Source organism: Herpailurus yagouaroundi, unplaced genomic scaffold (assembly GCF_014898765.1).
Source record: "Herpailurus yagouaroundi ecotype Mexico unplaced genomic scaffold, PumYag 162, whole genome shotgun sequence".
Lineage (NCBI taxonomy): Eukaryota > Metazoa > Chordata > Mammalia > Carnivora > Felidae > Herpailurus > Herpailurus yagouaroundi.
Window position 1 is genome coordinate 59,437,912 of NW_024412403.1, and position 17,459 is coordinate 59,455,370.

The 17,459-nt window shown below is 46.4% G+C and overlaps 1 protein-coding gene across 2 annotated transcripts in view; it reads left to right on the top strand.

The window, feature by feature from the left end:
• CUNH3orf52 (chromosome unknown C3orf52 homolog) overlaps positions 1–16,952 on the top strand; it is a 32,331-nt gene extending 15,379 nt beyond the window's left edge. The window contains exons 3-6 of one of the 2 annotated variants that reach the window (XM_040484483.1): positions 2,377–2,504; positions 8,909–8,979; positions 12,143–12,321; positions 16,725–16,952. In XM_040484483.1, the coding sequence (XP_040340417.1) occupies positions 2,377–2,504; positions 8,909–8,979; positions 12,143–12,321; positions 16,725–16,729 (383 nt within the window). In that variant the 3' untranslated portion in view covers positions 16,730–16,952. Of the gene's footprint in view, positions 1–2,376; positions 2,505–8,908; positions 8,980–12,139; positions 12,322–16,724 lie in introns of both variants that reach the window. The other variant, XM_040484482.1, reaches the window with a different exon arrangement.
• Positions 16,953–17,459: the final 507 nt, after the last annotated feature.

Sequence of the window (17,459 nt, forward strand, 5' to 3'; positions counted from 1 at the left end):
GTGTTGATACAGATTCATTATTTGGATCATATACGTGTATGTCATTGGAGCTCCGATTAGAGACCTCTTTTGGTGTCTCTTCTTAAGAGTCTTTGAATTCAGCAGTTGTGTGAATCCTGAATTCATTTTCTGGCTTTCCCTGGTCCTTTCCAGGGCAGTGATATCTGCTATGGAAACGTAACCTGGTGGTTGTGGAGATCAAAGGTACCCATCACAGCATTATTACAGTGGAAAGTGAAAATGCTAAAAATATGATGTAAGGAAATGGTGAGCCAATTATGAACATTATGCAGCCATTAGAATAGTCTTTGGCAAGAATTCCAGACACCAGGGGAAACGGCTTTTGTTACGTTAACAACAACAACTAACAACGGAATCAAGACAAATAAGCAATAGTCTTCTCATGGAGACTTAAAATATGTTATATAAAATATGGGGGGGAAGGCGCCTGGGTGGCTGTCAGTTGGTTGAGCTTCTGACTTCGGCTTAGGTCATGATCTCAAAGCTCTTGGGTTCGTGCCCCATGTCGGGCTCTGCTGAGAGCTCAGAGCCTGGAACCTGCTTCGGATTCTGTGTCTTCCTCTCTCTCTGCCCCTCCTCCTCTCACGCTGTCTCTCTTTCTCGCTCAAAAATAAATAAACATTAAAAAAATTTTTTTTAAATAAAATATGGGGGGAAGAGTTGTTGATTAAGGGGTTATTTGTAATTTTTTTCTTGTTTTGCTACAATTTCCTGTACTTGGCAAGTTTGCAGCTATGAAGACATAACTTTATTGTCAGACAAATGAATGTAATGACTTACAACAAACAAGGGTGCAGAGATAATTCCTTGTGTTGGGGGCCCTCAAGATGACGCCTAGATCCAGTGATTTGCCGGGAGAACTCATGGGACTCAGCATACAGTCATAGAGATGATTACGACTTATCATGGCAAAATGGTATAAAGCAAAATCCAGAGGAAACTAGGCACAAACCTCAGGACAGACACACTTACATGCTCTAGCAATGAGATGTAACAACACACGTGAAGTGTTGTCTACCCGGGAAGCTCATTAGAGGCTCCAGTGCCCAGGGTTTTTATTGGGGTTGTTCCCATAGGCAGCCTTTGCCTGGTACCTACCAAAATTCTAGATGCCCAGAAGGAAAGGAGGTGTTCAGCATAAGCCACACTGTTTGTACCAACCGTTTGAGGCACGGTGAGCCCCTCTTCAGAGGGAAAGGTGGGAACCCTTCCCACATCCAGGTTCCCAGAGGCCAGTGAGGGGCCAGCGTGAGCAGGCCTTTCTCAGCTGGTCATCTCGGGCCACGTGATCTCTTTTCTGCACGTTCCCTCGTTCCTCGTGCCTCCCGTTTCCTCAACTCCGTCAGGGAGTAAATATCAGGATTCTTACTTCTTCTCACCGGCCCTTCCATCATACACTGATGGCCTTTTCAGAGTCCAGTAAAAGAGGCCACTTCTGTTATGTCTGCACTTTGGGATCTGAGAGGACGGTCTGAGGCAGCGCAGACACACGTTTCTACCGCCCACGCCTTTCTCAGGGCCAGAGGGGTGGTTCCTTCGTGGGCCCAGTGGTGAGGCCCACGCGGAGCCCGGGGAGCAGAGGCAGCACCATGAGTGACAGCTTCTAGCTCCTGGCGCCTGGCTTTGTGTGTTTTTCCTTTGGCTTTAACTGCTTCAAAATCAATTAGCTCACCGTCATTAGAGTGCAGGCAGTCACACGTTTGGCCAGGATGCAAGGCCCTGAGGCTCTGAGTACACTTTGCCTCCCTTCTACAAACAGAATGCGTCGACCTTTCTCTTGGGTGGGACAGACTGCAGAGTGATGGCTTCGTGCCCACCTTTTGTCATCCTGGGTGATGTCAAGACCCGGCTCATGTCTAGGGCCTGCGCTGTTCTGGTCCATGATGTGATGTCCCTTTCTCAGCATGGTCCTTGACAGCCCAGAATGGAGGGGACTCACTGAAGTTCCTTGCTGCCAATCCCTGTCCCCCATCACCCACCGTTTACCCGGCAGACCCCCTTCCAGCACCTGCCTGGACACCCACGTACATAGCTAAGGCTGCAGGTTCAGTTTAACAAAGGAATTCATTTTCTTCCCACTCACCCCCACCGGCTTTGCCCTGTTTGTATTCGATGGAATCTGGGACCTCTTCTGCTGTAAAACACACAAACAAAATTTTTGTCATAATGGAGGCAAGTCCCCTCCATTTGAGATTTTGATATTACCAAGAAGACACAGCACTTCTGGTTGTGCCTGCTTACGGTGTCTGGGCTTTATCCTTGATGAATGCTCCTGGCTTTCTGCAGCGGCCGGTGGAACAATTTATTATGTTAAGCTTGTGTTTACTTTTACTTTTTAATCCCCGCCCTCTTTAGCAACTTACATCGATGAAGATGAAAACGAAATACTTGAATTATCATCAAATAAAACATTCTTGGTCGAGCTAAAGATTCCAGAGGACTGTGTTACCGAGGAGGAGTTGCCTCACCAGCTCAGGAAAAGGGTAATTATATCTTAAGCATTATTTACAGAGTCCTTAGCATTAGAATGTGGGTTCTTGGAGAAGAGCTGGCATTGGGCTCTCAAGTAAGTAGCTTCAGGCTTGGATTCTTTGTCTGGGTTTTGGCAGAAACTGATGCTTAGAAATGGGTTTTCTGTAGTGTAAAGCCCGACAGAAGAGCTCTGGTCTCCAGCTAAATGCGTCCTGGAGGACAGTGTTCCGTTTCCTCACTCTGGTCTTACATTTGATTCAACCTGTAGTGTCACTGAGGGTCTTTGATGTGCTAGACAGCTTGCCAAGTGTCAGAGCCATAAGGTCTGTGCCCTCAGTGGGGGTTCACAGTCCAAAAAGAGGAAGCAATTCAATAGTTCTAAAACAGGGCGATATGTTCTATCGTGGAGATGCATATAGAATATTTTAAAGGCACAAAGGAGGGGCCTCTAAACTACCTGAGGTGAGGATGAAGGCTTGGAGGGCCTCTTGGAGGAGGTGATACTCGGGATGAGTCTTGAAATATGAGGCAGGAGTGTTCTAGATAAAAGAGTGGAGAACACTGCACAGCAGCATGTGGTGGGGATTTGCAGAGGCGAGGTGTGGTTTTCTTATTCTTTGGCAAGGCACCGGAAAAAAAATTTTTTTTTCCCTCAAAGTATCCAAAATTTATTTTGTTTTGTATCTATTCACAGACCTTACAAATTGAGTCACTATGTACGTATTGATTTTCAGTGTCTTTTGAAACCGTAACAGAAGTAGGATTTTTTTTTACCTTGTTTGATTATTGTTTTTTTTAAATTTACATCCAAGTTAGGTAGCGTCTAGTGCAACAATGATTTCAGGAGTAGATTCCTTAGTGCCCCTTACCCATTTATCCCGTCCCCCCTCCCACAACCCCTCCCGTAACCCTCAGTTGGTTCTCCATATTTATGAGTCTCTTCTGTTTTTGTCCCCCTCCCTGTTTTTATATTCTTTTTGTTTCCCTTCCCTTATGTTCATCTGTTTTGTCTCTGAAAGTCCTCATATGAGTGAAGTCATATGATTTTTGTCTTTCTCTAATTTCACTTAGCATATTACCCTCTAGTTCCAACCACGTTGTTGCAAATGTCAATATTTCATTCTTTTTGATTGCTGAGTAATACTCCATTGTATGTATGTGTGTGTATATATATATATATATATACACACACACGCCATATATATATATATATATATATATATATATATACATACACACACACATACCACATCTTCTTTATCCATTCATCCATCGATGGACATGTGGACTCTTCCCATACTTTGGCTATTGTTGATAGTGCTGCTATAAACACAGGGGTACATGTGTCCCTTCGAAACAGCACACCTTTATCCCGTGGATAAATGCCTAGTAGTGCAATTGCTGGGTCGTAGGGTAGTTCTGTTTTTAGTTTTTTGAGGAACCTCCATACTGTTTTCCAGAGTGGCTGCACCAGCTTGCATTCCCAGGCACTGAAAATTTTTAACGTTCGCTGACATGGTCAACCTTTCATTTGAGCCCTTGTGTGTGGTGATGGAGAAACACTGGAGGGTTGGTTGGGTTCACAGCCAGACCCAGGAAAGTATAGGCTAAGAGAGTGTAAGCAAGACCAGCCTGGCACGCATTACATGCTTATCTGCAGTTGATAGGTTGAATGGTGTGAGTCACCCTCCTTTGGTTTCCCTTTGATTCCTAGGAAGGCTCCCACAGGAAGAGATTCCTTCTCGGTCACCCCCGACTTCGTTTCTGGGTACTGAGGTGCATGATATTTGATTGCGCCTTTGGTCACAGGAGTTTGTGCTCTGGGATGATTATCTGGGCTTCTCTTCTTCCTTCTTTCCCTTGTTTAAATCTTACCTGCAAGCCCCCTTCCCTCCTTTTCTTCCACCTGATTCCAGAGCAAGTGGCCAAGTGAATAGCCTCCTGCCTTTTTCCTCTTGACTGTTTTTTTCATCAAGGGGTTTTGCATTTGCCGAGCAGAAATGAAATGATTCAGCATCTGCACATGTCACGTGTTACAGACTGAATTCTTGATGTCAAAGGGAAATGGATATTAATCATTCACCTTAGAGCCATATCTCTGGCACAGAGCCAGACATGAGCAGATTCTGCAGGTATTTTTATTTATTTATTTATTTTATTTTTTTTTTAATTTTTTTTTTCAACGTTTATTTATTTTTGGGACAGAGAGAGGCAGAGCATGAACAGGGGAGGGGCAGAGAGAGAGGGAGACACAGAATCGGAAACAGGCTCCAGGCTCTGAGCCATCAGCCCAGAGCCCGACACGGGGCTCGAACTCACGGACCGCGAGATCGTGACCTGGCTGAAGTCGGACGCTTAACCGACTGCGCCACCCAGGCGCCCCTCTGCAGGTATTTTTAGCTCATCACTGTGTAGTGCCAGAACAGGGACTGGCGTGATCCCTGGGGCAAGTTTACAGGCCAGTTTGAGCTGGTTCCTTCTGGGATCAGTGGAAATCATTATACATTCCCTGTATACCCACAGGTGCATATGAGATGCGTATAAACAACTCCGTAAAACATTAAAAAAAGCTTTTTTTAATGTTTAATTTTGAGAGAGAGAGAGAGAGAAAGAGAGAGAGAGAGAAAGAGCATGAGCAGGACAGAGAGAGGGAAACAGCAGGGCTCAAACTCAAGAACCAGAAGATCATGACCTGAGCCGAAGTCAGACGCTTAACCTACTGAGCCACCCAGGCACCATCTCTGTAAAACATTTTTTTTTTAAAAAAAGAGCTATCTGGTTTGCAAGATGATACAAGTTAAGGCACAGTGAAGTGAAAAAGCTACTGCCTTCTGGTGTCCCAACCAAATATGTCCAGGAACAAAAGTGAGCAACTTATAGATATTAGTCTTTTTTTTTTTTTTTTTTTTTTTTGAGAAAGAGAGAGGGCACACCAGCCGGGCAGGAAGAGAAAGAATCTTAAGCAGGCTCCATGCACCCAGCACCGGGGAGCCTGATGTGGGGTTCATTGTGGGGTTTGACGTGGGGCTCGATCTCACAACCATGAGATGATGACCTGAGCTGAAATCAAGAGTTGGACACTTACCTGACTGAGCCACCCAGCTGCCCCATGAGATGTTAGTCTTACTGTTAGGTCAAAAACTCCTTTCATTCACTCAGGCCAACTTCTGGAAGTTTCCGGATACGGAAGGTAAATGAGAATGAACAGTGGAACACCATGTCCTCGCTTTTGCTTTATTGTCTTGCTTCTCTAAACAATTTTCCTAGCCTCTCGCTTATCCTACTGCCAGAGTTTTCTTCTCTTGCAGGTGGGGCCCTGATTCTGCTTAAGCCAGCCTGTTACGTGCATGTCGTGTTAACCCTGGCCTGTGTGCTTGATGCAGGGGTTAACAGTGGCTTCTCCAGTAACACAGGGAAGCTGTCTCCCTGGTCCCGAATTAGCGACTCTGCCCAATTCTGGTAGCTCACTGGGCGCCTCGCTCAGGGTGCACCCAGCCTCATAGGCACAGCGTGGGACACCAGAGCAAGGGGTGAGAGGTCCCTCATTTCACTTCTTTGGGCCAAAGTAATGTGGTTAACGGCTCCTAGATATGTGAACATGTCCTAATGACAGCAGGGGACGTGTCACCAAAAAGAATCAGAATCATAGAGCGGACACTAAAAGGGATCTGATATACCATTTCAGCTCTTAACATAAAATTTTAGCTTAAAATTTTTTTCTGAGGGGACCCCTGAGTGGCTCAGTTGGTTAAGTGTCTGATTCTTGGTTTTGGCTCAGGTCATGGTCTCACGGTTGTGAGTTCAAGCCCCGCATGGGGCTATGCACTGACGGCAAGGAGCCCTACTTGGGATTCTCTCTCTCCCTGCCTCTCTGCCCCTCCCCTGTCTTTCTCAAAAATAAACATTTAAAAGTAAATAAATAAAGGGTGCTTGGGTGGCTCAGTTTGTTGAGTATCCATCTGCAGCTCAGGTCATGATCTTACAGTTGGTGAGTTCGAGCCCCACGTTGGGCTCTGTGCTGACAGCTCAGAGCCTGGAGCCTGCTTCGGATTCTGTGTCTCCCTCTCTCTCTGCCCCTCCCCTACTCATTCTCTCTCTCTCTCTCTCTCTTTCTCTGTCAAAAATGAATAAACATTTTAAAAAATAAACAAAAATAAATGTATTTATTTAAATGACATTTTTTCTGAGAGTCTACTATATGCAAAATAGTACTAGGCCCTAAGGATTAAAAAGGAAGAGGAGAGAGGAAACAGAGAAGGCTGGAAGGACATAATCTCTTCCATAATACGTGTGTGTGTGTGTGTGTGTGTGTGTATGTAAGGAAGTGCGTGGAAAGAACACCATCGCTAGCATTTCCCCCCCCTTCTCCTCCTCCTCTTTCTCCTCCTCCTCTTCCTCCTTCCTGTTGTTCTGTGCAACCCTGTGAGAGCCACCTTCTTACTTCTTGCATGGACCTGTTGGCAGCTTTCTTTTCTCTGAGGCTCAACAACTGTAAGATGACCTAGTCATTTTTTTCTGAAGTTCTTATCACTTTATGCTTCTTTCCTCCTTGGTATTCAGGACACTTTCCTTCTTGCTTCATCCTCACTGGGTAGTGTGGTAACATGTGAGGAGGAGGGGATTTAGTGTCTGTAACACCTAGGACTGGATTCTTTGTGAGCAGAGTGGCCTTGGGCAGGTTTCATGACCTTTCCGAAAGCTGTGTCCTTTATTAATGAAAGGGGAAGAGGTAGTAATGCCTCTTATGTCAGGTTCTTGTAAAGAGCACGGCAAAAGTGACAAGATTGGAGGCATACAAACTGTAGGTGCTCTGATCCCCCCCGCTCCACCTTCAGGAGATTGAATTGGCACCAGGTGAATTCAGTGGGCACGTTTGTGGAAATGTAAGCGCCTGGAGATTCTGTTGGGAAGTAGGTGGGAGACAAAACGAGCGGAGCTCCCCTCAGGGCACTGCTTTTAGGCTAGGATTCCTATGTCTGAAATGTGAGGAAAAGGCTAATCAAAGGCTTGGAGAAGGCATTTGTAATGTAACACCAGCTAGCGTTTAGACTATAACACCAAACATTCCAGATCCAGAAGTTGCAGATACCGCCAAGGAACAGGCAACCCAAGAGAAAGACAGGAAACCGATACTAATTCAAAGGTGAGAAATCCCAGAGTTCGTAAACACACATGAAAAGATTCTCCAATCCCACTAGTAAAAATGCATATGGAAAACCATTTTGTACCCCTTAGATTGGCAATAATTAAAAACCCCGAAACCTGGTAACGCTAAGTGCCAGCAAGGCCGCGGGAAATGTAACACACTTGCTGGGATGGAGAGCAGACTCAAGGGAAACTTTTACACGTACAAGAAGAGTGGCGCAGAAATGTTCAAGGGTGATTGCTTGGGCATGGTTTGTGATAAGAGGAGATTCGTGCCAACAGTGCACATGGCCATCATAGGGGGATGGAAGGGTCGGTGTGACCATTCAGTGACCATTCAGTCAGTGGTGACTCCGCAAGAGTTAGGAGTTAGCGTGAATGACCTCCGTCTCTACGTACCATCATGGGGAGTTATCAAATGTAATTTGGAGTGAAAAAAAGAAGAACGTGTAGACTATGGCACCTTTTATTTGCATAAAAACACAAAGTAATTATGAATTGTTATGTTACGCAAGGAACTATTACATTTGGAAAAACATGGCGTGAAAAGGATACGCGCCGACTTGTGGACAATGATTCGTACTGGGGAAGGGAGGGAGGAAAAATAGTGTGTAGGAGGCGGTTTAGCTTTGTTTTGTTTTTGAAATAAAGGGCTGAACTAAGTACAGGAAAATGTGAAGTCACGAAACCTGGGTATTGGGAACACAGCTGCCATTTTTTGTGTGCGATTGCAGTATTTCATGCATAAAACGAGGACTCTGTATCTTTGCAATTTGAGGCCAGCTCCATTTGGTCCCATTACCCAGGGGAAGGTGCTATTCCTGTGGCTTCCGTGGCTGTTTCTCCTCACAGTAAAGCTCTGCGGAAAGGAGAGAAGAAGCCCTTGTCCAGTGTTGTGCCAGGCCCCGGGTGGCCTGTTCTGCCACCGTCCCAGCCCCTGCCGTGTTGTCTCCTGCCTGGGGTCTTGGGGTTTGTTGGGCTCTGGCTGCAGACCACTCCCAGCGTGAAGGCTACAGGGGTCAGCACAACACGTAAGAGATGTTGAAAATCCCAGCCTGGCCACTTGCTCCTTTTAAATGAGTGTTAGCTTGAGTTTCAGTTGGGGTAGGCCCACACCTTCCTGTTTCTCGGTCCGGAGCCTCTGGATAAGTGAATTCCTACCTAGTGTGGAATCTCTGTCTATGGGGGTTTTGCTTTGTCAGGTGATACAGACGCAATATGATCCATCTGTAACGCGTGTGGTTGTTTTCCTTGTTCCTGTTTTTTTTAGCTCACAGATGTGTACAGTTCATCCCCGTCTCTGAGTCGTTACTTTACTTCAGTGGAAATTACGGACTTCAGGTAAGAATGTGAAGCGTGCCACGTTGCTCTTTCTCTGGAAAGCAACCCCCATCACCATTTGTCTAGAAGGACTTCCTGAGTGTCAAAGCACAAAAGGAACTGATGATGGGATGTGATGGCTTTGGCTTTGGAAGGGTTTTTGGAAACTTACTAGCTCAACTCCCTGATTTTACAAAGGAGCGAAGTGAAGCCCTGATTAATTATATGACTCAACAGGGTCGCATGGAAGAGAGGAGAAGCCACTCCCAGGTAAACCATTCCTGCAGATGTTCCAATAAGCTAGGGGTAGGAATAGAAATAGATCTCAGATAGTGACGTGATGTAAATGGTATAATCCAGATACTAGCTTTTGCTTTTGAGGAACACAAGGAATACAGGAGTCTATGCTCCTTATACAATATTAAAAATATAAAGACATCTCATACAGGAAAAGTCTACCGTTTCCTTCCACCCCACCTACTACCCCTGGATATTGCATGTTCTAGTCAATTCCATACACATGGTATGTTCTGCTCCCTTCTACTGAACGGGCTGCCATCAACAGTTTGGTGTGATTTCTTCTATTCATGTACTTACCATATATACTTTATATATTATACATGTATAGTAAATACATGCATATATATAGTTTTTCTTTATATATCTCTTAATCCTAAATATTTTTGTCTCTATCTATAGAACCTAGATAAAAGGTGTATGTGTGTAGGGGTGTCATCTGATTATTTTTTTGTATCGTTAGGAGAAGATTTACATGACAAAGCTTTCTTATCCACTATTCTTAAGATATCTCTGGAATGTGACCATCACAGATAGTATTACCTTAAAAAAGAGATAGTATTATATTGGGATTCCTGCTTCTCAAACTATAAATTTCCCAGGCCATAATCTTAGTACAGGGGGGGAAGCATTAGTACAGGGGGGAAGCTACCGAGGTGATAGCACAACGGGATAGGGCCAAAAGGGACCTGAAGTCTGAAACTGCATACAGTGGCGGGTTGCCTTGACAACTCCATCCCTCTTTCTTTATGGACCCCCCACTGTGCATATCACCTTACGGTTACATCTTTGACATTGCTCGTTTTAATCACAAATTACTGGTATTAAAATGCCGATAAAAAAGCCCAGCACATTTTCCTCTATATACTAGCCCCGACTTGCAATTTAAAGACAGAGCTGAGAAAGGAAAGACACTCAGCCTGAAGGGTCTTTCTGAGAATCCAGCCCCCATATTATGGGTTTAGAGGAGGTGGGGCTGCATAATGGGCTGGGGTAGACATTGGAGGGAACAAAACAAAAACATTAGAAGGTTGAACCAAATGTGGCTAGAAATCTGAAGATTAAATGTTAGAGAATTTGTTTTTACGAGTTATTTGAAAGAAAAATCTAAGACTTTAGGATTTTGGGTAGAGGAGCTCTGTACGGGAAGCACTTTTGTTGCATTTTAAGAGGTCCAGGCAGCGTTTTAACAGTGTTGGGATGAGTAAGAAACAAAAACCATTGTCCCCCAAAAGGTGCTGCCGCTAGCGGGCAGGAGACAGCCAGAGACCCCTGGCAGCCAGGTTTGTGTCTACACGGGATAGTGACCTCAGTCCTGCCCCAGCCCAACAGGAACCTGCGAAAATGGCCTTTGGTTCGTCAGTTGCCAGGCGCACTCTAATAGTGGGCAGCTGAGGCGAAGCCCACATGGCTCTGTTTTTCCTGAAAATCCCTCCTTTCCCCTCAAGATCTAGCCTTAATGTAAACTCCCCCAGTGGGTGACCTGATGTGGTGGGACTAGGTTGGGCTAGCCAGGCTGGGTTAGGCAGGGCAACCCTCTCTTTCAAAAACTTCTGGTCTAGTCTTCTGAAAGTCAGCCTGTGATCCTTTCCATTAGCCAGCCTGAGACCTTGCCCACCTGTGGGAGTGCAGGGTGGCTGTACGCCTTGATGTGCAGCTTGATGTGCTATCAATGGTCAACCTTGATGTTGACCATGGATAGCAGTAACTGGCAGGTGGAGCACGGGGAACAAGTAATGACACCTGCACACTTGTGTCTCTGGCCGAGAGCCTGAACATGCATTTTGCAGCCCATCCGTAGCAGCACGCGTAAACCGAGAGGTTCTCCACAGTCTTGATGGTATTTTGTTCATCCGAACTGCGGAGTTTGGCACACTGCTTGGCTGTCACGGGTTATAAACCGGCAGCCACATGAATACGAGAATAGTGGCCTATGTGACCTCTGGCCACAAGAGGGGGCTCATTCCCCGTCCTTAGCAGGACCAGCGTTCTGATCCAGGCTCCCGGGAGCGGCAGGCAGGTCAGTCAAAAACTGCCCTAGGGTGAGAGTCTCAGATGTGGCCACCTCTTAATTATTTTATTGCAGGCTCTTAATCGGGGCCTTCTTGAACCAAAGTATGCGGATAACTTTGAAAAACCTGTATGTCGAGGTAGCATTTAACCAGCCAGGGTAAGCTACTAATTAACCGAAGATAGCCCTATGATTATTTTCATTTTGGGACTGGAAAAATGTTCCAGGAAGATGAAGACCCCTTTTCCTTAGGTCCCTTTCCTGAGAGTTGCAAAGCTGAGAGGCTCGGGAGGTGGAAACTGGACAGAAAACAGGTCTCACTTTGGAGCTGTGATATGCTGCCGCTACACAGGGCAGCCGGTGGGAATTCGGGAATTTTGGAGCCAGCTGGTGGCAGGGAGCTTTGCGTCCTACCTCAGACGTTTTGTAGGTTAAGGAATGAACTGGTTAAACCAAACAGCTGTGGCAGTCACTTGGGGCAGGGAGAGTGTGGAGCGTGAGGATGTGGAGAAGGGAATACAAGAGGAGAACAGGGCTTCCCTGCCTCAGGGGATAAAAGGTTGGTATTGGGGCAGAGGATGGGCCAGCCCTTGGATCGTCCTTGACAATAGCTGGAGGGCGACTCTCCCTTCAAGGGCCTCTCCCAGGGGTCTCCTAGAGGATGGGTTTTAGGTGGAAGGAAGAGGTTAGGGTCATCTCAACTTTCTGCAGCGAGATTACAGAAGAGGGTTCTTCTAGGACAGTGTGCCCTTTGCCTTTTTGTACTGGAGGAACATGAGGAACTAGAAAGAGGGTCCTGCTAAAGTCAGCTTCCTGGGTTGCAGTGTGATGCTGTTGATCTGTGTTGCTGTGTCTGTTTGGCGTGCCTTTCAGCAGTGAAAATGCCACCGTAGCCTACCACCTGCAATTTGGGGTTCCTTCAGAAGATGACAGTTTTATGAAGTATATGATGAATAAAGAGTTGGTGCTGGGCATTTTACTACAGGATCTCCATGATCAGAGAGTGTCCGGTTGTGAGACTTTGGGGCTTGATCCAGCATCCCTCTTGCTCTACGGTAAGTCGAAGAAGTCAGGAAGGCAGAGTTGTGACCTTCAGTAAGTGAACCAGATGGAGGGCAGCTGGTTTGGTTTGATTTCTGCGCAAGTGATGTTCACGCTCCATGGAGGAGGTTACACGGTCCTGCCTCCATGAGCAGACAGAGTAGGTGGGAAAAAATAATTAAATTGTAAAGATGAGGCTAAATGTTTCCCTGTTGTAGCTCACCCACATTTGGAGTCCCATATCCCACTTTGCAACATCATTAGTGAGCTTCATGAAAATGCCACGGTTTCACAAGAGAAGTATTGAATTTGGAACGAATGATACCGCTAAATCATTGAAAGATTATCTCAGTATGAGAAACCGATCTCCTTTTTCTGTTGAAGGCCACTGAGTCTATTACATTAACAGAGGGGCATGAAAGGGCAAATCAGTCTCTTTGGAAAGTTAATCAACTTACTCATCTACTTTTGAAACCAAGAGTGGAATGAGAACATTGGTATGTTACTTTTCATCAGCACGGAAAACACCCTGCTTGTCAGAACCTGAGAATTTTTAAGACTTTGCACAAAACCCGGTGAAAAGGAAGGTGGGGAGGAGAAGTAACCACAAGCCTTGGAGACGCGCCTCCATTGCGTCTGCACTGGGAGCTTCGGCCTGACCTCTGGTCTCACTTCCCACCCTGATCCCTCGCTTGGAGGGGCCCGGGCCCTTGTTAGTTAGCCCATAATGCCGACCATCTTGTATATTTCATCATCTGCGATCCGCCGGAAATACTTTCTGCACACCGGTAGTAGTAAATGCCAGTTAAATGAGTGAAAAAGGCAAATTAGGAGATGTAGTTAGCACCAGGCACGGTGCCAGCCAGCCTAGAATCAGAAGAGCAGGACAGATTGGCAAGTACTCCTGTTCCTACATAGTATGAGAAGGGGTGTTTATTCTACTGGCATTTCCTGATGACGGGAAGTGAAAGTAGGCTAATCCTTGTTTAAGACCGTGTAGAGTTATATAAAGCAGTTCTTAAAGCTTGCTTTTTCCCAAATAAGTAGAATGAATGATATTCAGAGGGCCAAATTTAAGCTCACTGAGAATGAATTGCTTCCTCACAGAGCAGTTTTACTTACCTGAATAAGTAAAGTGTGTCTGTGGGCCAGACAGAGAGCATCCAAGTGTAGGGTGAAGAGGTTATGCACCCCTCAACAGGAATTTTAGAAAGGGAGAGAGAGAGAGAAGGGAGGAAGGAAAGAAGGGAGGCAAGGAAGGAAGGAAGGGAGGAAACCCTTCAACCCCCTGCTGTATGAAGAGGTGAGAGAAGGGAGGTGCAGCTGCCTGAGATGCATCTGGTGGCCGTTGCTGTGTCATGAGTGATCTCGATTTTCCGAGCCCCCTCTGTACTTTGGTGGTTACCAGCTCTTTCCAAAGGTAGGCAGGGAAAGTAGAAGAGGAGGGTGAGAAAAAATTGAGAGGGTTATAAGGGTGGGAGGGCCACTCAGAGGGCAGTGGCTTGTGAGCCTGGGGAGAGCTTGGGAAGAATTTGAGCTCAGACAGATGGCCTTAGAGACATATCCCCGGGGCCAGACGGCGGCAGGTGCCCAAAGGATGCAGCCAGGAGTAAGCAGGAGATTGTATCATTGTTCCTCTCAGACCTTTCTGCTGGGGGTGGGGGGTTTCTATGACCCCGCGTCCACTTTCTAGAGCATGCATGTGCAGTGTTTGAGCCATTTGATACCCTCAGGAGTGTATCAGTCCAATGGGAGACAACGCAGTGACCATTTGAGAAGAGTGAGGAAGGAAGAAGAGAGACCCCGAAAAGGCAGGCAGGCTAAGGGAGGGGACGAACTCAGTCAGGGATAGGTTGGCTGAGCAGAGGCCCCTGGGAGGGACCCAGTGAGACCCCATGTGTTCTTAGACCAGTTTTCCATGTTCACCGCACTGTGGGTCTGAGGGTTACCCCACCTGCCTCCCGTGATCCTCTGGGCAACCAGTTTCCCACAGAGATGCTGTTCCAATTCTGCAAAGAGCAATGATTCTTCTTCTTCTTCTTTTTTTAAAGTTTATTTATTTTGAGAGAGAGAGTAAGAGAGAGAGAGAATCCCAAGTAGGCTCTGCACAGTGTGGAGCCTGATGGGGGGCTCGAACTCACGGATTGTGAGATCATGACCTGAGCTGAAGCCAGGACTTAACTGACTGGGCCACCCAGCCACTCCAAAGAACAATGATTCTTAAAATTCTTTTTCCAGGGGCGCCTGGATGGCTCAGTTGGTGAAGTGTCTGACTTCTTGATTTTGGCTCAGGTCATGATCTCACAGTTCGTGAGTTCAAGCCCTGCACTGTCAGTGCAGAGCCTACTTGGAATTCTCTCTCTTTCCCTCTCTCTCTGCCCCTTCCCCAGTCTCTCTCTCTCTCTCTCTCTCTCTCTCTCTCTCTCACAAAATATGTAAACTTAAAAAAATATTTTCCCACGTAATAAGAGCTTTTAGGATTGATTCCCTTAGCAACTTCCAAAGGTACCACACAGCAGTGTTAACTCTAGCCCTCATGCTGTACATTCCACCCCCAGAACTTATTTATTTTACAATTGGAAGTTTGTGCCTTTTGACCACCTTCACCCGGCCCTCTCCCTCTGCATCCCATCTGGTCTCTTTTTCTATGAGTTTGTTTTTCCTAGATTCCACGTGTAAGTGAGATTGTGCAACATTTTGCCTTTCTCCGTCTGACTTTGGTCACATAGCATGCCGCCCTCAAGGGTAAGGGAACTGCTTTACTAGATCTCACCTCCCCCTTCCGCTATTTTTGAGCTCCTTCACTTTATGGGTGTTTGGGGGCCTGGGGATGGGGCGGGGGTCAGTCTGTTTTACAAATGTAAAATGGCAGCACGAGTTATTTTAGACATCTTGACCTGGGGTAGTTATTTTGTACTGTTTTCGCATATGTGAAGGACTCAGCTAGACTAAATGAAGGCAAAAGCCAGATTTGTGTGAGAGAAAAGAGGAAAACGCTGCAGGCAGTGAGAAGAGTGAATCCTGTTTGCACATTTTGGGGGTAAACTGATGAGCTGGCTGCCGGCAGAGGAGCCAACGTGTGCGTTCCGGTTTTGACAGGACTGCTTGGTATCTAGGAAAATCACTTAGGTTGTGTATTGATTTTCCAGGAATCTTGGAAAGTTTAGCCAAGAGGCACTAATTCTCAAGTGGGGACAGTTTTGCCCCTCCACCGCCCCCTCGGGGTAGCTGGTAATGTCTGCCGATGTTTTTAGTTGTCACGACTGGGTGCGTATATGAGATACTAGCATCTAGCATCTAGATACCAGCATCTGACCATCTTACAAGGCACAGGGCCCCTCTCTACTGTGGTAGAGGTTTTTCCCCTGTGGGGGAGAAAAACAAAAAAATCAAAACCTCAAGGCAACCTGGCTAGACGCATGCGTGACAACATCCCTCCTGACCCTATAGCATGAGACCACTCAATCAGGCTGCATGTTTGTGTGTGACCATATAGGGAGACAAAGAAATAGAAAATGTATATAAAAAACTACGCTACCTGCCTTTCGGGGCTCAGTGCTTCGGGTACGAACCCAGCTAAGCGGCGCCGGCATGGGTGAAGTTGCTTCCTGGAAAGAAAAGCCTCAGTGTCACGACTCTGTGAGAGAATCCTGCTACACTACTGCAAAGATTTGTCCAGCCCCAAATGTCAACTGTGAGGACCCTGTGGCAGTGCACGGACCCTCCATGTGATGGTCCTCAGGTCCTTGCATGGGCATCTCCACCTTGGTCAGGCCAGGTCCACACCATTTCCCTCATCAGACTTGCTCACAGTCTATTGTATACCATTTAACACACTGAAAATTTAGAGGCTAGTAGATATCTATTAGCTAGAGGCTAATAGATTATGAAAACGGACATCATTTAAATGTCCTCAGCATCCAAAAGGCTTCAACAAAATGTTATCGTGAATCATACCCAAATGAGCAACGGGTTATCTGCGTTTTGAAAAGCATTCTAGGGCACGTGGGTGGCTCAGTCAGTTGAGGTCCCACTCTTGATTTTGGCTCAGGTCATGATCTCCTGGTTGGTGAGTTCGAGCCCTGCAACCGGCTCATGCTGATGGTGTGGAGCCTGCTTGGGATCTCTCTCTCTCTCTCTCTCTCTCTCTCTGCCCCTCCCCAACTTCGGGGCTATCTCTCTCTCAAAATCAAATAAAAATAAAAATTTAAGAAAAAAAAAAAAACGAAAGAAAAGCATTCAGAGATACATGTGTGTATTGACTGAAGAGAAAACTTCCTCTGTTAGGGATTTATAGGCATTTCAAGTTTACATAAGAGTTTATTTTCGAACCCAGTGAAATAAAATGAAAGCATAAATCTGTACAATAATCATGATTTAAAAAAATTAATGACTTCCGTTTGTATTTTCTTTTCAGAATGAAGCGGTGGATACCAGTCTGTATCTGAAAGCAGTGCTCCACTGAGTTTGGGGATGAGAGAATTCATGTCATTTTCCAGAAGGGATCCTGTGAATTAACGTGGAAGGACTGGCAATGGCCTCTCCCCCCCATTCTGCGTTTATGAGGTCTGGCTCCGTCTCCAGCAAAACAGCACCTGCGAGCTACTGCGGCTGGGTTCAGCCTTGACAGAGGCAGGAAGCCCGCAGTGGGGTTGGGGGTGGGGTGGGGTGGGGGGTAACGGGGTAGGTGGGCGGAGCTTGCCACGTAGGGCTACTGCTATTCTTGGAGCACTAGTTGCCCCCACCCACATGTGGACACTTTCTCTTTAGTGCAAAGGTGACCTTTGAGGCGGGATCTCCTCAGGTGGAAAGAGAACACAGTAGGTAGGCAGGGGTGAGGGACAACTGAGCCCCTCGCTCTCTGAAATCCCCTCCCATTCCCCCACTCCCGATGTGATATTTGATCTACCTCCAAGCAAGACTGTGAGGAAGGCACTGGACAAGACCAGAGCGGCAGAGTTCTGTGTCTATTTCGTGACCTGCAAACCGGCCTTGGCCACATTATCCGCTATCGCTGTGTTATGTATGGCTACGGAAATACCACACGTGTTTATTTCCCGTCTTCTTATTGCTCCCGTGACTCCTGAACCCCACTTTTGGAAAGTGGGTCCCTATAAGCTTGGGGTTTGAACACACAGCTATCGTTTGGGAT